General features: G+C 53.9%; 2 protein-coding genes across 2 annotated transcripts; one reads left to right on the top strand and one right to left on the bottom strand.

Annotated features, from left to right (window-relative positions):
- Nucleotides 1-4,966: 4,966 nt before the first annotated feature.
- On the top strand, nt 4,967-13,175 carry RUSF1 (RUS family member 1; the record flags this gene model as incomplete). The annotated part of the gene is made up of 9 exons (XM_080704297.1): nt 4,967-5,041; nt 7,870-7,971; nt 10,846-10,916; nt 10,994-11,178; nt 11,268-11,325; nt 11,718-11,788; nt 12,386-12,529; nt 12,629-12,706; nt 13,078-13,175. 9 exons carry the CDS (start codon nt 4,967-4,969, stop codon nt 13,173-13,175), a joined length of 882 nt encoding a protein of 293 aa, XP_080560423.1.
- A 273-nt stretch (nt 13,176-13,448) lies between these two features.
- SLC5A2 (solute carrier family 5 member 2) lies at nt 13,449-20,761 on the bottom strand (the record flags this gene model as incomplete). The annotated part of the gene is made up of 14 exons (XM_080704455.1): nt 13,449-13,675; nt 13,761-13,890; nt 14,583-14,798; nt 14,868-15,036; nt 15,137-15,287; nt 15,359-15,466; nt 15,670-15,805; nt 15,883-16,112; nt 16,217-16,297; nt 16,955-17,060; nt 18,011-18,175; nt 19,006-19,110; nt 19,187-19,258; nt 20,636-20,761. 14 exons carry the CDS (start codon nt 20,759-20,761, stop codon nt 13,449-13,451), a joined length of 2,022 nt encoding a protein of 673 aa, XP_080560581.1.
- Nucleotides 20,762-21,487: the final 726 nt, after the last annotated feature.

Genomic DNA, 21,487 nt, shown 5'->3' on the forward strand with positions numbered 1-21,487 from the left:
TAGAACCACCCAAAACAAAAAACTCCAACAACTTGTGGACATCTAATTCTTTTAGTAAGACTCAGAGATTCAGAAGTTCCTAGATTTATAGGAACTTCTGAGTTTATAGCTGTATAGTTTATAGTTTATAGCTGTGCTCGTTGGGAGGCAAAGAGAAGCAGGATTAAGTTTTCTCTTCTAGTGACTTTTATGTAATAGGGAGAGTATGTGTCATTAGTGCATCCTGGTGCCTCCAGATTCTGACATGGCCTCCTGATGACCCACAAGAGAGTAGTGTAGGTCCAAGGAGGATATACACCTGACTGGATGTGAGTGTGCAAAGGGCGATGAGGAGGAGGCCCTATGGACTCTCTCCCAACCAGTAAGAGTAATCGTGTGTGTGTGTGTGTACATGGGGATTGGACCCAGGGCAGTCTACCTCCGAGCTATCCCCCCAGCCCTGTTTTTTATTCTTCATTTTGAAACCCGTCTCACTGAGTTGCAGAGGGCCCCACTAGGTAGCCGAGGCTGTCTGCGAGCTGCAGTCCTGGATGACAAGGGTGCGCCTGGCTCAGTAATAGTCACCTTGCCATGGTCAGAGTCACCAGGTTGGTCCAAAGTGAGGAAATTAAGTGGATCAATGAAAACCTTTAGAATATAATCTACTGGGCCGGAAGAGGTTGAGTTGAATGATGCAGGAGGCCCACAGTGGAGCCTCAGTGGGAGTTCCCTCCAGCCAGCCAGGGGACAAGGTGAGAAGCAGGGCGGCAGGGTGGGGCTGTGTTGCACTCACACCTGGGAGAGAGGGGGAGCTGTGTTGCACTCACACCTCCACTGACCCAGGCAGCCGCCGCTCAGGCCGCTGACTGATAGCGTGGGCAGGGCCAGTGTTGCCGTGTCCTCGCAGTCTCAGGTTAGTGAAGCGTGTCTATTACACGGCCTCACTGCCCCAAGAACAGAGGCTGTGCAAGGGGTAAGGACACCTGTTTTCGGTGGAGAGTGGGGAGGGTTTGCCGCTGCTGCGACTGCCTTTAGATACTGCGGGATCCTCCCCTCCTCCTTCCCCACAGGTTAGCTTCCCTTCTTCATCCTCGATTTCAGGGTCCGTGCTTCAAGCCCACACGAACCGGGGCCTTGCCATTGCATCTGTCACTTCCAGTGCCCACCACACAAGTCCCTCCCATTTGTCTGGTTCTAAAACATTTTTTCTTTGTAGTCCTCCTGCTGGGCTTAGTGGGTACTGTCTCAGTGTAAGGGATGCTCTGCATTAGCTTTTAGTTTGTTTGTTTTGCGGTACAGGGATGGAACTCAGGGGCATTCTACCTCCAAGCTACACCTCCAGCCCTGTTTTTCATTCTTTATTTTGAAACAGGATCTCACTGAGTTGCAAAGGGCCTCACTAAGTAGCTGAGGCTGGCCACGAATCGCCGTCCTCCTGTCTCAGCCTCCCTAATGCTGGGATTACAAGTGTGTGCCACCACGCCCGGCTAGCAAGCATTTTCTGTAAAGGGCCAGATGGTAAATATTTTACCCTTTGCAGGACATAGAGTCACAGCCACTCAATTCCCCCATCGTGCCACAAAAACAAATTGGGTGTGGTGGTGGTGCACTCCTGTAATCCCAGTGCCTGGGAGGTAGAGACAGGAGGGTCTCAGCTTTGAGGAAAGCTTCAGTTTTTTTTTTTTTTTTTTTTTTTGGTAGTACTAGGGATGGAACCAGGGGCATTCCACCTCCAAGCTACACCCTCTGCCCTGTTTTTTTTATTCTTTATTTTGAAACAGTCTCACCAAGTTACGCCTCACTAAGTAACTGAGGCTGTCTGCAAACCGCGATCCTCCAGTCTCAGCCTCCCAAATGCTGGGATTACCACACCCGGCTTGTTCTTTATTTTGAAACAGGGTCTCACTAATCTGTGAAGGCCCTCACTAAGTAGCTGAGAACCTGCTGTCCTCTCTATCTCAGCCTCCCAAATACTGGGATTACAAACCTGTGCCACCATGCCCAGCTTTTTGGGGGGAGCGAAGGGTACTGGATATTGAACCCAGAGACATCCTATCTCTGAGTTACAACTCTAGCCCAGGTGTGTGTGTGTGTGTGTGTGTGTGTGTGTGTGTGTGTGTGTTTGGTTTGAACCCAGAGGCATATACCCGCAGCCCGATTTTATTTATTTGGAAATAGGGTCTTGCTAGGTTGATGAGAGTCTCATTACTTGTTGAAGCTGTCCTCAAACCTGTGCTGCTCCTGTCTCAGCCTCCCAAGTACTAGAGTTATAGGCATAAACCACCATGCCAGCTCCTGATTTTATTTTTTATTTGGAAATAGAGTCTCTCAGCCGGGTGTAGTGGCGCATGCTTTGAATCCCAGCATTTGGGAGGCTGAGACAAGAGGATCGCAGTTTGCTGACAGCCTCAGCTACTATTTAGTGGGGCCATCTGCAACTCAGTGAGACCTTGTTTCAAAATAGAATAAAATACAGGGCTGAGGGTGTGGCTTGAAGGTAGAATGCCCCTGGGTTCCATCTCCAGTACCGCAAAAAAAAAAAAAGAAAAAAGAAAAAAGAAAAGAAAAGTCTCACTAGGTTGCTGAGAGAGCCTTGCTAAGTTTTTGAGGCTGGCTTTGAACCTGTGATCCTCCTATCTCAGCCTCCTAAGACCTGGGATTATAAGTGTGTGCCTTCACACCTGGCCAGCCTCAGCAATTTAACTAGACCCTCAGCAGCCTAGCAAGATTCTATTTCAAAACGAAAAATAAAATAGGCCTGGAGTATGGTTCAGAGGTAGAATGCCCCTGGGTTCAATCCCTAGTACCAAAAAACAGGTAGAGACAATACGTAAACACATTTTTGAGTAGTTTTACCAAATAGATATTTATTCCTAAAACTTTTAGTTTGGTTTCAGGGCTTAATGGAAAGTGTTTTGTGCCATGTGTAGTCTCCATGAGTTATGTCTGTTATGCAGGACTAGGGTACCAGTATTCACCTATGCTGGTGTGAGAGAGGTTGCGGTTCACTGCCGTCCAATCTGCCACTGAATGAGTATGCCTGAATTGATGCATTCTTCTGTCAATGAGCACTTGCACTATCCCAGTGTTTTGTTGTTATCAACAGTGCTGCAAAGAACATTTGCCTGTGTCTTTCAATGTTCAAGGTACACAATTCTCTGCATACTAAGGAGCTGCTAAATCTAAGCATTTTTTTTTTTTTTAAGTGGTACTGGGGATGGAACTTCAGGCTACACTCCCAGACTTTCTTATTTTTTAAATTTAAAAAATTTTTAATTTAATTTAATTTAATTTTTTTTGCAAGTCTGGGGATAGAACCCAGGGGCATTCAACCCCCGAGCTACACCCCCTGCCCTATTTTTTATTTTTTTATTTTGAAATAGTGTCTCACTATGTTGTGGAGGGCCACACTAAGTAGCTGAGGCTGTCCTCCGGTTTCAGCCTCCCGATGCTGTGTGCACCTCCACGCCCAGCTTTGTTTTTTGTTTTTTGTTTTAATTTGAAAACAGGGTCTCTCACTAAGTAAGTAGCTGAGGCTGGCTTCAAACCTGTGCGATCCTCCTGTCTCAGCCTCCCAAGTACTGGGATTACAAGTGTGAGCCGCCATGCCCAGCTAAATCTAAGCACTTCAGATCACATCAGATAGCTGGTCTGTCCAGAACTTACCAGACTCGGCTCTCAAGGGCAGCATGATCTAGGGTAAATCAGCCAATTTAGTGTTAGAGTGCTCCAGGCTCTGCAGTTCCTAAGTCTGTTCCCTGTTCCTTACCCGTGCCTTTTCTCTCTCAAGATTCAACTGGCATGCTGGGCCGCATCGTCTTTGCCTGGTGGAAGGGGTGAGTTTCTCTCCCCAGCCCTCAGACAGCTGGTAATACTCCTCAGCTGCAGTACAAATGACAGTAATATTATCAGCCTTTTTAAAAAACTTATTTATTACTGGGGAGGAAACCCAGGGGCCTTCTACCTCCGGGCTATGCCCCCAGCCCTATTTTATTTTTATTTGGAACCTAGAAGAGGGAAGCTACTTGCCCAAGCCATACAACCTGTAATTAGTGAGTCAAGATTTGAACCTGAAGCCTGTGGACCTTCTGTGGTATCAGGCAAGTTTATTGGACAGACCCCTAGACCAGGCCCATGTATTCAGGAGTTCCCTGTGTGTGTGGTGTCGCTCACCCAAGAATGCTCCCTTTCTTTCTGGGAGGTTTTAAATTCAGGCTCAGTGTTAACACTGCAAATTCTGGCCTGGGAGCTCAGCATTTCCTATCACTGTAACCTTAGAGAAGTGGTCCCCAAGTGTATATGCACAGACCTGCCTGATGCAGGGACAGAAGAGGTAGCCATCCGCGGTGTGACATCCAGAAATATCCTAGTTCTGAATGTTGGAGGCAGCTCTTTCTCCCTCCCACCCTCCCGTTCATGTGAGCCAAGGGGACTTGGGCTAGTTATCTGTAACAGGCAGGTTACACTAAATTTAGTGTTTACCAGTCCAAAATATGTGGACTTTTTACTGGGTATCCTCAGTGAAGCAGGAAGAAGAGGAGAAAGTAGAGGAAACTAGGAGTAGCCACCCTCAAAGGCTGGCCAAAGGCTGGGGCAGGCACAGAAGTCAGGTTTTTTTCTGGATAAGTCATGGATTAGTAAGAAGAGACGCTGGGTGATCACTGAAGGTCCTCCCAGCTAATGGCCACAATTCAGGCAGCGGTGACGGGGTTTGAGGACAGATGTCTGGTTGGAGGTGTGCTTTCCCTGAGCTCTTGAGACCTGATCTTAGCCTAGGACTTCCCATACTGCCAGGCTGTGTCTTCTCCTTCTGCTAAATCGCAACAACCTCTCGTTCCCTACAGGAGCAAGCTGGACTGTAACGCGAAGCAGTGGAGGTGCGAGGGGCGGCACGGAGGGGCCTCTGCTGTGAGGCCCTCTCATCTCTTGACGGCTAACCTCCACTCCCTCCACCAGGCTTTTTGCTGATGTCCTCAATGATGTAGCCATGTTCCTTGAGATTATGGCTCCTGCATACCCGTTCTGTTTCACCATGATCGTCAGCATCAGCAACCTGGCCAAGGTACCCACCTCTGGGGCACCATGTGTGGGCTCTTCTGGGGCCTGTGCTCAAGGGACTTCTAAAAGAGCGAGGAAGTTCAGATGTTTCTGCTCAGACCTGACAGGTTTTCTGATGCTCCACGAGCCAGACAGTGCCTCGGCCAGCCAGTCCAGGGCTCTCTTCAGGGCCACAGGACGGGTGAGGGGGTTCCACACAAGAGGAGGGGTGGCCTGATGCCAACATTTGGGGACGAACTTCCTTTACTTTCCATTTTTTCAGTAGTCTATGTTTTGAGTGCATACTACTTGTTTGGGATAGAATAGGGCCCCTCCCATCTGGGTGTGGTGGTGCGTACTTGTAATCCTAGTACTTGGGAGGCTGAGACAGGAGGATCACACAGGTTTAAAGCCAGCCTCTGCTACTTAGTGAGGCTCTCAGCAACTTAGTGAGACCCTGTTTCCAAATAAAATATAAAATAGGTCTGGGAGTGTAGCCCAGAGGTAGAAGGATCCTGGGTTTCATCCCCAGTACCACCAAAAAAACCCCCCCAAAAAACCCCACACATACACACACACACAATGATAGCTATTGGTAGCCCAGATGCGAAATGGCCAGGGGGTGCAGGAAGGCCTTCTGGGGGCTGGGGCCTTGAGAACGAGTTTAAAGTGCAGGATGGATGTTCTGGGCAGAAAGCGCAGCGCAGATCAAGGCCCAGAGGAAAGACCACACGGATCTGGGGGCGAGGCTGGCGGGCCGCGGGGTCAGTGCCAGCTCTCCCTCCATGTGGGGTGCTCAGCCTCACAGCTCCCCAAACGAGGAAACTGAGGCCCAGCAAGGTCCAGGAGTAAGCCCTTGGCCCAGAGTAAGCCACAGAATGAGCGCAAGACCCACCTCAAGGCCCGGCTCGCTATTAAATCGCTTTAGAGCAGTGTTTGTCTCCACAACTGGCCCTGTCGGCGCTGGGCTGCAGCAGTGGTTTGTGGTCAAGGCTTCGCTGGTGGAGGTGCTGAGTGCTGTGAACTCTGCTTCCTCCGCCCACCCTCACGCCAGGCTGGGAGAGCCCAGAGAACGCCACAGCTAGAGCTCTGGACCAAGCATTGTGACTTCTGACGGTGTTTCAAGGTCTGCACTAATCCTGCCTTTGAGGCCTCAGGCTCTTCATCTGTCAAATACGGGAGTGGAACAGACCATGCGCTTCTCTCCTGAGACCCCCTGGAGTTCCAGTCTCAGGGACCAGCATCCTATCCCCATGCACGCCAGCCCTTTGCTGCCGCTGTCCCTGCTCCTGCTGCTGCTGCTGCTGCTGCTGCTGCTGCTCCTCCTCCTCCTCCTCCTCCTTCTCCCCCCCTTCCTTCTCCCCTCCTCCCCACTCACCTGTCCCTCTCAGCTGAGCCGTCGAGCCGTCACTCAATTCTGTTTCCCTCCTAACTCTCAGTCCACTCATTCCTCTGTCTCCCAGGAAGAAGCAGTCACTTCCTAGGTAGCCTCCCTGCCTCCAGTCTATTCCTCTTCAGTCCTTCTCAGAGAACAAACCAGTAACCTTTTTTCTTTTTGAAGATTTAAAGAAGTTTATTAGAAAGATAGAAATACAGAAAATAGAAATACAGCCCCATGCCAATAGGGGGGTGACCCGAAATGAATACACCACAACCAGTAACCTTTTAAAAGTAGACATTCAGCCGGGCGTGGTGGCGCACGCTTGTAATCCCAGCATTCGGGAGGCTGAGACAGGAGGATCACGGTTCGCGGACAGCCTCAGCTACTTAGTGAGGTCCTCTGCAACTCAGTGAGACCCTGTTTCAAAATAAAGAATAAAAAAATAGGGCAGGGGGTGTAGCTCAGAGATAGAATGCCCCAGGGTTCCATCCCCAGACCATTCCTGCCCCAATACCTTTTTTTTTTTTTTTTTGCGGGTCTGGAGATGGAACCCAGGGCATTCTACCTCCGAGCTATACCCTATTTTTTATTCTTTATTTTGAAACAGGGTCTCACTAAGTTGCAGAGTGCCTAAGTAGCTGAGGCTGTCCATGAACCATAATCCTCTGGTCTCAGCCTCCGGAATGCTGGGATTATAAGCGTGCGCCACCACGCCCCGCTCCAGTGCTCTTTTAGGATAAAGACCTTAAGGTTTCCAAGGCTCCACATGGCCATATCCCTTTCGAGCTCCAGCCTGGTTTTGTACCACTTTCCTCTTAACTTACTTGTGTGTTGATCTACAAACTTCATGAGGGCAGGACCTGGGTTGACTTAATCTGTGACTAGCATCTAAAAGAGGCTTGATAAATACAGGGTGGACAGGGGTGATGAGGGGCCCTCATCGATGAGCTTGCCGTTCTGGAGCTTCTGGGGAGAGCTCCAGGTGTCCTGGGAGGCCAGGGCACCTGTGTAGCTCCTGGATTGGCCTGAGAAGCTGCTTAGAACTTAGCTGGAGCAGTAAGAGGAGAGGGATTCTGGGCAGGCGGAATGTACGGAGAAAGCTGGAGGCCGGACCGGGCTGGTTTCATAGCAAGGGAGAGGATGTGGCCATAGTAGGAGCTGGGGGTAGGTAGGTTCTGGGCTAAGGATGTTCTTTGCACCTCCACCTTGGGGAAGGAGATTGAGTTTCCTTGGGGCCAGGACCTAAGGAGAGAGTGGCAAACAGGACTTCACTGTGCTCCTGGACCAGATGGGGAGGGTGCCGGGGAGTGCAGGGCAGGAACTAGAGACCGTAGTGGCATTTGGGGTTTTGTGGAATTTGGAGTTTTGTCGCAGGTCACCTGCAGCCTGGTTTTCTCAAGTAGGTGTGAGACATAGACTTAGCTCCCCATGGAAGGGTGCTCTGACCTGTCTTCTTCCCTCTCCCCACCCAGTGCATCGTAAGTGTGGCTGGCGGGGCCACTCGGGCTGCACTGACTGTGCACCAGGCCCGGAGAAACAACATGGCTGACGTGTCAGCCAAGGATGGCAGCCAGGTGAGCAGCGGGGGAGGGGAGGGAGGGCTCAGGCAGGAGTGTGGGGAGAAGTGCCTGAGTGCCCTTGGCAGGGGAGAGGGGAGGTAGGACACACCAGGAAGAGACAGAAGTGCTGACGGCTGTGGCTCTGAGGACACGGGGTCAGGTCTGAGGGCACGGCTCTGGTGGGAACAAGTCCAGGCTGATCTCGGGCCCTGCCCTCCACCTCCCTGGGAGCAGGGTGTTCTGATCACATGAGGTCCCACGTGTGACAGCATTTGACAAGGCCGAGGTGCTCAGCCTGCAGGGTTGTCAGGTCACTGGCCAGAGGCCCCTGCTTAGCAGTTCAGCAGGCCCTTCACGCCCAGCCCTCCCTGGCCAAGGGAGCTTGCAGAGGTTAGGGACACTGTCAGGACCTACAGGTATTCGATTTCCTCCACGACCCTATGCTCAGGGCTCGTGTGCATTGATCACATACCAATCTTGTAAGGTAGATGCTGTTATTATCATCCCTGCTAGCTATTTATTTATTGTTTGTTTGCTTATTTGTTTAATTTGGTGGTACTGGGGTTCCTGGAAACCCTTCTACCTCTGGGCTACACTCCCAGACCCATTTTTTATATTTTTATTTAGAAACAGGGTCTCAAGCCAGCACGGCTGGCGTCGTACTAGTGCGATCCTCCTGTCTCCACCTCCCAAGCGCAGGGATTACAAGCGTGCGCCACCACACCCGGCTATTTATTTATTTATTTTTTGCAGTACTGGGGAATGGAACCTAGGGACACTTTACCTCCAAGCTACACCACCAACACTGTTTTTTATTCTTTATTCTGAACAGGGTCTCACTGAGTTGCAAAGGGCCTCACTAAGTATTAGCTGACGCTGTCCAAGAACTGTCATCCTCCTGTCTCAGCCTCCCAAATGCTGGGATTACAAGTGTGCGCCACAACACATGGCATTATTATTTTTTTTAATTTTTAATTTTTTTGTGTGTGGCAATGGGGATTGAACTCAGGGGCATTCTACCTCTGAGCTACACCCCAGCCCAATTTTATTTCTTATTTAGAAACAGAGTCTCACTAAGTTGTGGAGGGCCTCACTAAGTTGCTGAGGCTGGTGTCAAACCTGAGATTCTCATGTTTCAGTGTCCTAAGCACTGGGATTACATCCATATGTCACCATGCCTGGCCATCCCTGCTTTAAAGATGAGGAAAGTAAGGTCTAGGGAGGGTCAAGAAAGGTGAGGTGGTTTTCATTGACATCGAAGCTATTTAGAAACCTCTATTATATTCTAGCCTTCTGTATTGTTTTGCTCAATAATAGTAACACAAGCTAATATTTATAAAGCATTAGCCACATGCTAAGTATTTCCTATATTTAAATTAATTAAATTCTTAGTGTTTTGTGCAGTAAGTATTCCCTGTGGCCATTTTACAGATAAGAAAATAAAGCATAGAGAGGTTCAATCTACCTAGATGTCTGGACAAGTCCCTCCTCTTGGGGAATGGTTAAACTAGTTCTTCCCCAGGGTTTCTTCCAGCTCTGGAATCTTTAAGGTCAAGTGGGAGAATTAAGTATCATGCAGGCCTTCCTCTTGAGGCTTTCCTATCCTTGTGCTGTGCTCATTGGCCCCAGCCCTGCCTCAGCATCCACACTATTTTTTCTGAGGCTCCAGGGCTTCCTCATGGGGTGGTGATACGTCACGATGCTGATTTGATACCACTCTGTGTGGCTGCTGAAAATGACCATTTTCCCACCTGTAAAAGAGGAGGCCCTCTGCTCCTGAGCTCCTGAGGCCCCTGGTCCCCAGTTCACTGCCCCATCCATAATTTTATTCCCACAGCCCACTCCTTTGCCAGATGGGTTGAATAAAAGAGCTCTCCAGGCTTGGGTTCTATGTGCAGGGACCAGTGGTGATCAAGGCAGCAATGCAGATGCCTCCTCAGGATGAGTCGGCAGCAGGCAGCCTGGGGTCTTTCCCCTAGGGTGACTTCACTGTGGCCATCAGAGGGTCTGATAACGCTGACTTACAAGGGAAGAGATTTGGGTCCTGTTTCTTTCCTTCCAGTGTGGTTCCTTGACCCTTTTGCAGATTTGTTGGCCAGTTATATATGCCAAGAGATATGAGAGATTGGCCTTGTAAATGACTATACGAAATAGTTCCCCACACAGAGCACAGAGAGTGCCTGAGTAGGCGCTGACCTGATGACTCGCAAAACAAAGAAGACAGGTTCCAAGGGTGTTCCACAGACATCTTGTCTACCTGGAGGGGAAGCAGCTGGCATCTTTTAGTATTATTATTATTTATTTATTTATTTATTTTTTGCAGTACTGGGGATGAAACCCAGGGCATTCTACCTTTGAGCCACACCCCCAGACTTGTTTTTTATTCTTTATTTTGAAACAGGGTCTCGCTGAGTTGCAAAGGGCATCACCAAGTAGCTGAGGCTGCCCGCGAACATGATCCTCCTTTCTCAGCCTCCCAGATGCTGGGATTACAAGCGTGCGCCACCACGCCTGGCTAGCTGGCACCTTTTAAATGACAGCTTGATGCCGGGCGTGGTGGCGCACGCTTGTAATCTCCGCTCTTGGGAGGCAGAGACAGGAGGATCGCGCTGGTTCAGAGCCAGCCTTGCCGGCTTAAGAGACTCTGTTTCCAAATAGAAAATATAAAATAGGTCTGGGAGGGAATGTAGCCCGGAGGTAGAAGGGTTTCCAGAAACCCCAGAACCACCAAAAAAAAAAAAAATAAATGGCAGCTTGACTCACCAAAAATGTTAATTGATGTAGTTTTCTCATCCAAGTGGGGATCCTGGGGTGCTGGAGCAGGGAGGGTTGAGGTGAGAGGAGTCTGGCTAGAGGAGCCTTCAGCCCCCGCCCTCTGCTGCTCCCCAGGAGACGCTGGTGAACCTCGCTGGGCTGCTGGTCAGCCTCTTGATGCTCCCTCTGGTGTCAGGCTACGCTAGGTAAGCCCGCGCCAGGCCAGGGGGAGATGCCCCGCGGGGCCTCTGTCCCTACTGGCCACCTCGCTCTCTTGCCCCAGCCTCAGCCTTGGCTGTTTCTTCCTCTTCACTGCCCTCCACATCTATGCCAACTACCGGGCTGTCCGTGCCCTGGTCATGGAGACCTTGAATGAGAGTCGGCTCGAGCTGGTCCTGAAACAATTCCTGCAGAGGGGGAAGATGCTTAACCCCACTGCAGCCAATCAGCTGGAGCCACTGTGGACAGGTGACCAGCCCCGGCCTTTGGCCTCAAGTCCTGTGTTGCCCAGCCCCGCCCCTCCCCAGGCAGTGCCTCCTGACTCCAGCTTCCCACAGGGTTCTGGCCGTCTGTGTCTCTGTCCCTGGGTGTCCCCTTACACCGCTTGATCTCCAGGTGAGTGGCAGTGGCTCACTCGTCATGCTTCTCCCCACCGTGTGCTCCCGTTCCGTGTACACACTGGCCTCCCTGACCACGTCCCACTTCCCTGTTGCAGGTTTTAATTTCCACTCAACAGACTTGGCGGGTATTGGGAATGTTAGAGGGCAGTAGGGTGTATAATATAGATAAGAGATGTGTTAGTTGGATGAAAGAAAGATGGCGGATGGAGACCGTGCATGGCCACGCAGAGGAAGCCAGGGAGGATGGACGTGGCGGGTGTGGGTTGTGGCTGACGAGGAGGTGGGGAGAGCAGAAGATGGGCGGCGTGTGGACAGTGAGGGTAAACGGTTTGACTAGTTCCTGCCTTTGCTCTCCCCCCGCCACCCGCACTCTCTTCTCTCCACCAGCGTCTCTGAGCTGCAGCGGCTGGTTGAGGGGCACCAACAACCCTACCTCCTTTCCTGGAACCGCACACGAAGTGAGTGGCACGTTCTCCCAGCCTTCGACTCGCCCCCCTGGGGTCAGCCTCATTCCTCCAAGGCCAGGGCAGTGTGGAGGCTGCTTGTGTCCTGGAGGACACTCTTATAGCTGAGGACCCCAATGAAATTCCCTTTACCCCTTTGTAAAATGGAGCTACAGTAGCTGCCTTCTTACCTGTAGTGTTTTTCTGAGGGTCAAATAAGGTGATTATGTAAAAGCACTTTGTACATCACCACACACCTAGATCAAATCATGACCTTAAGTTGTCCCTGGGGATCCACTCACTGCCCCCACTCTGAGTCACCTCTTGGGGAAACGAGCCCAAGATGTTAATTCTCCCTAGCAGAATGAACGCATCTCAGAGAGCTGCTGTGAAGTTGTATTGGGACTTGGGCATTTCAGTTTGGCCAGAGCTTTGAAAAGCAACAGATGAAGGTGGACAGGAAAGGGTGGGGAGAAGGCCTTCCATGCCCGGCGAAGCCCAGGCCGGGGGCGGGGGGGGGGGGGACAGAGACGGTGGAGCACAGGGGCCAGGCTGAGGTTGTTTGGGGAGGTGGCCCTTCCCTGATACCTGGTTGTCTCCTGGTCTGTCCAGACCAAGTACAGGTAGTGCTGAGCCCCACGGCAGGCCCCGAGGCCATCCTAAGGGCCGCCATACATGGGCTATTGTTTGGAGCCCTGCAAGAAGACGGACTCCTTCCCAGAGAGCTGGCGGAGCTGAGGCCCCTGGTGCGGGCAGGTAAGAGCCTCAGGGTCTAGACTGATGGCCACCCAAGGAGGGCTGGGACACCCGTCCCACTGAGGACAGGAGAGCTTCTGGTTCTGCACCCCACCCCAGGTCCTGAGAAGAATAACTGGGTCCTCATCAGAGAGACACACCAAGTGATGGACAAGCTCTTCCCGATGTTCTTGAAAGGTAACGTGGCCCCCATGGCTTCTGGTCCTGAGCTCCTCCTGGGGGGCCCTGCCTGCCCTCATCCCTCTGTGGAGTGGGGAGGTGAGGATGGCCTCTGAGTTGGTGACACTGTTGACAAGCCGTGTACTCTCAGTTGGCACTTAGGACGGGAGTTGGGGGGTTTCACATTTACTTTATGATGAGATGATCCTTCCTTCAGCACATACTCCATTCTGCCCTGTTCTCTGTTATCTGTAAATTCTGGCTGCAACCCGATGAGAGAGTGGCCTCATTTTTGCCAAGGATCACCCAGCCCCTGCCTCCTTCCTCTCCCCAGTCAGCCCCGTCTCCCTCCCCAGCACTCCCAGAGTCACCCTGTGACCTCTCTCCAGGGCTGAAGGCTGTGGGCTGGAAGACTGACAAGCACCACCTGGAGGTGGATGAGTGGAGGGCCACATGGCCCGGGGCTGCAGAAAAGAAGGATTTGTGAGCATCCAGGTGGAGGCCCGGGCCCTGGCCCCAAGCCTGGAGCAAGGACACAGGCTGCAACAGGACACGGCAAAGGCACCTTTATTTTGGCTTAGATGAATTGGTATGGCAGGTTGGCCAAGGCCTCTTGGGAGGTGACTGCCAATCAAATGGACTAGACCCCTGGCAGAGAGAAGGGGAGCCAGGGCTCCCCACTCCACTCTTGCCCCTTTCCCCACCCCACTTGGTAGGAGCCCTGCCTGGTGGAGGAGCTTGGTTTCCAACACATCTGACCTCACGCATAAAAGCCCCAGAAGAATATGGCCACAGTCATCATGAGCAGGGCATTGAGGTTGACCACCCGGGCCCAGCGCGGGTCCTCGCTGATGTCCTCCAGCTGCCTGGCTGCTGCTGTCAGCTCCTCTGGGGTGGGGGGTGGGGGGCCACCTGCCTGAGCCCTGCTCATTCCGCAGAACCAGAGCAGGCACTGGCGGAACGGGCCTGGTGCCTGGGGCTGAGGCTCTGGGAGAAATGGAGGCCCTGTGGTTAGTTTGGAGGAAGCTGGCTCCTGGGCCCAGGGCTAGCTACCTCCCTAGGCAGTGCTCACCCTCCATCTCCACTGCATGCTCCGGGCACCCATTCTGGACAGGGGGAGTAGCCTGACCCTCCTGCTCGTCAGCATCCAGATCCTCCCGTTCCTCCTTGCTGTGCCGGAGACTAAAAACCAGGCGGTGGAGCTGGGGAGGGGGGAGCAGGGGCCAGGTGGGAGTTCTGTTCTCCCACCCCAGTCTAAGGCCTGTAGTCCACAGGCACACTGGCCTTGCCACCACCCTCCCCTCCTCCTTCTGCCCCACCTGGCCAGGCTCAGCTCTCCACATAAAGTCAGCCACCTTCTGCGGCTGCCCTTTGCCCTCAGGCTAAATCCTGAGCCCCTCACCTGGGTGTGTAAAGTCGTTGGCCTTGCTCACCAGCCCCCCCCCCCCATTCCCCGTCTCTTGCCTACACCCAGAATCACAGTACTTCAGAACTTCAGGCTGGTCTTAAAGCCCTGCAGCCCTGCTCATATTAAAAAAAAAAAAAAAAAAAAATTCCTGCTGCCCTTCCAGGCCCAGTTCTTGTCTTGCCCCCTACAGTCAGACCTGAAGCACCACAAGACCAAACCCTTTCTGGGCTTCTAAAATGATGCTCTTTCAGCCTCTAGTTACAGCCTGTTTTGAGTTCCATGGATTGGCCGTGGGGGGTTCATTACCAACCCTCCAGAATGTTCAGCTCATCTCCCCCCAGACTACTTCAAATAAATGCCATTGAGATAAAAGTGTGCTTGCTCTACAAATGCGACTTCAAGTTGGTCTCCCAGCCATCTCGGCAGATGGAGGAGATGGTTCTGGCCCTGGGTGCACAGTTGCTCACCCAGGAGGCCAGCGCTTACATGCTTTTGAGGGATAGGTTCAGTGCACAGGGAGACCACGATGGTGATGAGGCCCGAGCAGACGAAGAGCACGATGGCGAAGTAGAGGTAGTGCATCCCGCAGAGGAGCGCGGGACACGCCGAGGGACGCACGCAGCTGCCCGAGCCGTAGGAGAACTCGGGGATGAGGCGCGCCAGGCCCATCAGCAGGCCGCCGATCAGCCCCCAGAAGGCGCCCTGCCAGGGGGAGAGTGTCAGCCTGCCCGGGTCCGAGCCCGCCCCGGCCCTCCGGACGCACAGGCTCACCTTCTCGTTAACGCGGGGCACGAAGAGCGCCAGCACGAAGAGCGCGGACACGGGTGGGGCCAGGTAGCTGGAGATGGACTGCATGTAATCGAAGAGCTGCCCACCCTGCGCCGCCTGCACCACCGGGAGCCAGGCCACCGACACGGCCACGATGAACACCACCCAGAGCCTGCGGGCGGGAGGCCGGCGGGAGGCTTGGCCGCGTCCCCCTCCCCAGAGCCCTGGGCCTCCGCGTCCCCGCCCCAGGCGTGGAGGGACCGAGGCCCCACCGTCCGACCAGCAGCAGCTCCCGGTCCCCCGCGCGAGGCCGCAAGCGCGTGTAGATGTCCATGGTGAAGAGCGTGCCGCTGCTGTTGAAGATGGAGGCGAGCGAGGACATGAGCGCCGCCAGCATGACGGCCAGCATGAGTCCGCGGAGGCCTGCGGGCCACAGGGCAGTGAGCAGGGGCCCGGGGGCGCGGCCGGGGAGGGCGCCCCGCGCCCGCCCTCACCGTTGGGCATGAGCTTCACGACCAGCCGCGGGTAGGCGATGTTGGAGCAGCCCACCTCCGTGCCGCACACGCGCTGGCACACCTCGGGCACCACGCACGCCACCTCGTCTGCGGGAAGAGGCAGCGGGCTGGGACCGAGCCTGGTGTGGGCGGGAGCCGGGCCCGCTGGCTCCCGCAGAGGCTGGGGCTCTAGCGGGCAGGGCGAGAGGACACTTGCCCGGGGAGAAGTGGAACTAGACGGCAGATTCCAAACCTCAGCCACCTAAGGGCAGCGCCTGGAGGGGCCGGCGGGGCCGAGGCGCAGACCTTACCCGGGTAAAGGATCCTGCTGATCATGCCTGGCATGACCATGAGGAACATGGGCATCAGCTTCAGGTAGCCGCACAAGATGCAGCCCGCCTTGATGTGAGTCAGGTTCTTTCCCGCCAGGCAGCGCTGCACGATGACCTGTGGCAAGGCGGTTCAGCCACGCCACGCGGAGGGCTTCCCCACGCCCCCCACGCAAGGCCTCGACCGCCCCGCACCTGGTCGCTGCACCAGTACCAGCCCGAGACGATGGTGAGCCCCACGAGCAGCGCGGGCCACGGCAGGTCCCCCGTCGCAGGGTCCCGGAGCAGGTGGTAAGAGTCCGGCCGCGGTCGGTAGCAGGAGCTGGAGACGTTGCCCACAGCCGGATCCTCGGACACCGTCAGCGAGGTCACTGCTCCCAGGTATTTGTCGAAGAGCCCAGAATAGCCGCCCACCTCGTGAAAAGCTGGTGGGCGGGGTGGTCAGGGGTCCAGCGCCAGCTGGGAGGCCCTCCTTACGACCCACAGGACGCCCTGCTCTCCAGCCTCCCCATGGGCTGAGCCCCCATACCGTAACCCGAGAGGATGCAGGCGCCCCCGAGGATGACGAAGGTCTGCACGGTGTCAGTGTACATCAGCGCCGCCAGCCCCCCTGCAACAGGCCAGTCAGTGCGGACCGCCCAGCCTGACCCCTAGCAGGATGTGCCCTTGTTGAAAGTGTGGGCAAGTTCCCTTTCTGGAGACCAGATTTTAAAGCCATGGCCATTCTCCAGCCTCCCATGCAGGCCAAGACGCAGGGCTTGGTGAGCAGGGTGAGACTGGGCTTTAGGCTCCTCTGGTGCCTCCTTGGAAAGGGCGGGGTCCCCACTAGCAGCCCCCTGGAGACCCCAGCTTTGTCATCTGAGTAGTAGAAGGGGTGATTCTCCAAGGTGCAGTTCTCAGCTCCATCCCATCTCCAGTCCACAAGCCTGGGCACCTGACCCCGCCTGCTTCCTTATCCCCCACCTCAGGCCCCACCCTGCCACCCCCAGCTGCACTGGGTTTGGCCAGTTGATCCTGGAGACTGGCCAAGTCCACGCTCCACCCACACAAGGACAAGAGCTGCTAAGACTTCATTTTGTCCACTCAGGCCCAGCACTAGGGACACCCAGGGACAGTGAGGGGAGAAAGAGATTTTGTTCTCTGAAGGGTTAGTTCCCCCTTCTGTGCCGATCACATCACACTTCTAAGCACTTGGCTACATCCCAACACAGTTCCCAGCACGTGGTCCAGCCGACACCCACCCACCCCCTAGCCCCTGCGTGGCCACCTGTCACGGTGTAAAGCATGGTGATGCCCAGGAGGGCAATGACGGAAGCGTAGATGTTCCACCCCAGAGCTTGCTGGATAAATACCGCCCCGGAGAACATGTCCACCTTGGGGGAAAGAGCAAACACACAGGTCAGGACCCAGGGCCAGGGCAGTGACCCAGGGCCAGCTCCTGCCCCAGCCATGATGTTACATGGCCAAATTTCAAGTTGTTTCTTCAATTTTTATTTTGTAGCAGCCTGGCCTTTTCAGGTCCCAGATCCTACCTATGAGCTACATCCACAGCCCTATTTTATATTTTATTTGGAAACAGGGTCTCATTAAATTACCGGGGGCCTCACTAAATTGCTGGGGCTGGCCGAAAACCTGCGATCCTCCTGTCTTAACCTCTTAAGTATCAGCTTCCCAAGTACTGGGAATTACAGGTGTGTGCCACCCACTGCGCCCCACCGGCTATCCATCGGGCTTCTGTGTGTGTGTGTGTGTGTGTGTGTGTGTGTGTGTGTGTGTGTGTGTGAATCCTGGTGGGAAGTGTTGTGTGTGTGTTCCATTACTAAGGATGGAACTCAGGGACAATCTACATCTGAGGTACACCCTCAGCCCTATTATATTCTTTTATTTTGAAAACTGGGTCTCACTAAACTGTGGAGGGCTTCATTCAATTGCTGAGGCTGGCCGCGAACTTCAATGTGCCGTCACGTCCGGCTCCATCAGGATTCTTTGTGTGTGTGTGTGTGTGTGTGTGTGTGTGTGTGTGTGTGTGTGTGTGTGTTACTAGTTGTGGAACAACCCAGGGGCTTTTCTACCTCTGGGCTATACTCCCAGACCTATTTTATACTTTATTTGGAAACAGAGTCTCACTAAGCAGCTGAGGCTGGCTTTGAACCTGTGCGATCCTCCTGTCTCAGCCTCCCAGACCTGCTCCACCACGCCGGGCTTCCCACCAGGATTCTTAACCGATTTCTCCCTGGTCTGGAATCCCCTAAAGCTCTCTAAAGACCTCCGCTGGGTGGCCCCGCCCTTCTGGGAGCCAGCCCCGCCCTCTGCGCACACGCACCGAGATCTTGGTGAAGATGTACAGGAAAAGCGAGAGCACCGACAGGTAGAGGCGGATGCGATGGCCGCCGAAGCGCTTGCGCAGGTACTGCGGCATCGTGATGACACCCGCCGTCAGGTACACAGGCGCGAAGAGCCAGCCGAGCAGCAGCACCACGAACAGTGCCTGTGGGCACAGCGTGGCAGCCGAGGGTGACGTGAGCCTGCCCCCCACTCCTGAAGGAGCAGGGGCTTCTCTTCGTGAACTACTACTCTAAAGCAAGTGGTGCTGGGAAGGTTCACACCTAGGGCAACTGGGGCAGAGGACAGCTGCAGAAGATGACCTGGGTCCTGCGCATTAAGAAACAATCTTGACACCTTCCTGGACCCTTACCTAGAGCCCTTTTTGCCCTCCCAGGCCATCAGCTAGTCCCTCCCAGGAGTGTACCTGTGCCCCTCTCTGCCCCCCCACCCCATGCATTCTCAAAATATGACCCCTTAGACTGACCTTGGTTAGCATCTGCCAGGCAGAGCTAGCTCCCGTCCCTCTCTTCAGCCACCCAAACCTGTTTTCCTTCAGGGCTCAGCTCAGAAGCCTCCCGGCAAGGAAGCCCTGAGCTCAAAGCCCCGATCTCCCCAACCCTCCACCGTGAGCCTCCATCCCAGAGATGCCCCCTCTTCGACTTCTGCAAAGGGTTTTAATTTAGCTAAGATTCCCACAAACCACAGCTTCGGCATCAAAGCAAGTGCTTCTCCAACTTTGACCTGCTTGCCCCCCTTCATAGAGAACAAGGCCCAGAGGACAGCAGGTCAGCCGAGGGACCCGCCCGTGCCCTGAAAGTGGTCATCTTGTGCATCCTCCTGCCTCCACGCCAGACACACGAGCTCCACTCCCACCCCACAACTGGGATGTCCCACCTCCAGTCATATCCACCCCCTGCCAGGAGCCTCCCCAACGTGTGATGCTTTCAGGGGTTCCCACTGGGGTGGGGTTATTGTAGAAAAAGGAGGGCTCACATTCCACTCAAATCCAGCCACTGCCAAGCCGCTCGCAGCGCCAGTCCCTGCGAGGCCCACGAAGTGGCCGCTGCCGATGTTGCTGGCGAAAAGAGAGGCTCCCACCTGGACAGCCAGAGAGGGGGGTGAGCCCCACTGCTTCTCTGGGGCTCCTCCCATGCCACGGGCCAGCCCCTCTCACCGGCCACCAAATCATGCTTCGTCCGGCCAAGAAGTAGCCGCCAATGGTGCCTCTGTTGGTTCTGCACATAGACTGGGGGGCAGAAGTGGGGGGAGACCTGGGTTCAAGGCGAGTCACGTTAGCCTCCTCAACACATTCCTCAGCCTTGTTTCAGGCTGAAGATTAACCAGCACTCCACTCCCCTGATTGTCTGCACCCCCACGCCCAACCTCCTCTCAGACATCCCCAGCACCCAGGCCCTAAGCCCAGTGATCAGCGGCTCCTGCCCGAGTGTGACTGGGTTTGACCTTTCTTGGGGCCCTTGGGTATGGGCTGCTGGCTCACCATACTGTGGACAGGAGAACAGAGACTTCTTTTGGGTACTATTGATTGAACCAAGGGGCATTCTACCTCTGAACTACACCCCTAGCCCTATTTTATTTTTAAACTTTGAAACAGAGTCTCACTAAGTTGCTTAGGCTTGCCATGAACCTTTGCTCCTCCTGTCCCAGCTTCCCCTAAGTACTGGGACTACAGGTGAGTGTCACCACACTCGGCTTATTTATTTTTGTGGTTCTGGGGATTGGATGAAGGGGTGTTCTACCTCTGAAGTACACACCTGCCCCTTTTTATTTTTTGTTTTGAGATAAGGTCTTGCTAGGTTACTGAGAGTCTTGCTATATTGCTGAGACTGTCCTCAAACCTGCAATCCTCCTGTCTCAGACTCCCAAGTATTGGGATTGCAGATGTGTGTCACCATACCTTGCCAGAGACCTCATTTAGAGTGCTAAGATTAATAGAAACCCACTGGGTTCCTCAACTAGCATAATCCAACGGAATTGGGCAAGCAAGGAATAAATGTTGGCTGGGCCTCCAAGAGGCCTTCAAAAGATTTTTCCCCCCAGTACTGAAGATTGAGCCTAGGGGCATTTTACCTCCAAGCTACACCCCAACCCTATTTTTTATTCTTTTTTTTTTTTTTTTTGTGTGTGTGTGTGTATGTGGTACTGGGGGTGGAATCCAGAGGCTTTCTACTTCCAGGATATACTCCCAGACCCATTTTATATTTTATTTGAAAACAGGGTCTCACTAAGTTGCTGAGAGCCTCACTAAGTAGCTGAGGCTGGCTTCGAACCTGCGCGATCCTCCTGTCTCAGCCTCCCAAGTGCGGGGGACCACGCCCGGCTATTTTTTATTCTTTGAGACAAGGTATCCTTAAGTTGCAGAGGGCCTCACTAAGCAGCTGAGGCTGGCCCTGAACCTGCCATCCTCCAGTCTCAGCCTCCCAAGTACTGGGATTACAAGTGTGCGCCACCACATCCGGCCTTTCAGATTTGCTTGCCTCCCCAGCCCTAGGCTTCTCCCTCAAAGATCCAAGCATCCTTGCCCCACACCTATCTGGGGCCTCCCTAAAGCTTTCCCCCAGACCCCAAAAGCCCAGTCCCTAGTAATGCCCCCTCAAGTTCTCACCCACAAGCCAACACCGATGACCAGCAGGAAGTAAGCGGCAATGACCAAGATGTCAGCGGGGTTGTCGATTAGCACGTTCTGGTCCCCCTGCCCTGGTTCAGAGCCGGCTTCTGTGTGCATCTCCATTCTGCCTGCGATCTGCCCCTCAAGGGACCAGTCCCTGGATTCCCCCAGGGGAGAGATTAATGGTTACCTCGGGGGCAGTGAGCCGACAAGTCCCCCTGGTCTTCATCCCCCTCTTCCACTTTATTTAGCTGAATCAGGTCGTATCAAGGCTTCACGAAGGCTGGTCCTGGAGAGCTGGAACCTTTCAGGACTCGTTCCTAGGCCTTCAGCTCCACCCCTTCCCAGAGTCTCCAGATCAGTGTCTCCACATTCACCCCTTCAAAAGTGTATCTCCTTAGCCAGGAGACGTGGTGCACCTCTGTGATCCCAGTACTAGGAGGCTGAGTCAGGAGGATCCAGCTTCAAGGCTAGACTCAGCAACTTAGTGAGGCCCTGTCTCAAAATAAAAGAAATAAAAACTAAAATTGGGATGGGGGTGTTGCTCAGAGATAGAATGTCCCTAGGCTCATATCCCAGGAACACACACACACACACACACACACACACACACACACACACACCTCCTTTAGCCTCAACCTGAGCCAGCCCTCCTGTTAATCCAGAGAGATAATTTTCAAACCCAAATTTGCTAGTGTTGCTCTCCTGCTCAGAAGTCCTCCCAGGAGCTCCTAGCTTGCTTTTGCAGGCCTGCTGGGCCCTGGGCCCTGCCCGCCCACGGTTTCGCTTCTCCATCTCAAAGCTACAGACAAATCGCATTCCCTTACCACTTTCTTGCCCTACTCAGCC

Source organism: Muscardinus avellanarius (assembly GCF_963383645.1).
Source record: "Muscardinus avellanarius genome assembly, chromosome: 10".
NCBI lineage: Eukaryota > Metazoa > Chordata > Mammalia > Rodentia > Gliridae > Muscardinus > Muscardinus avellanarius.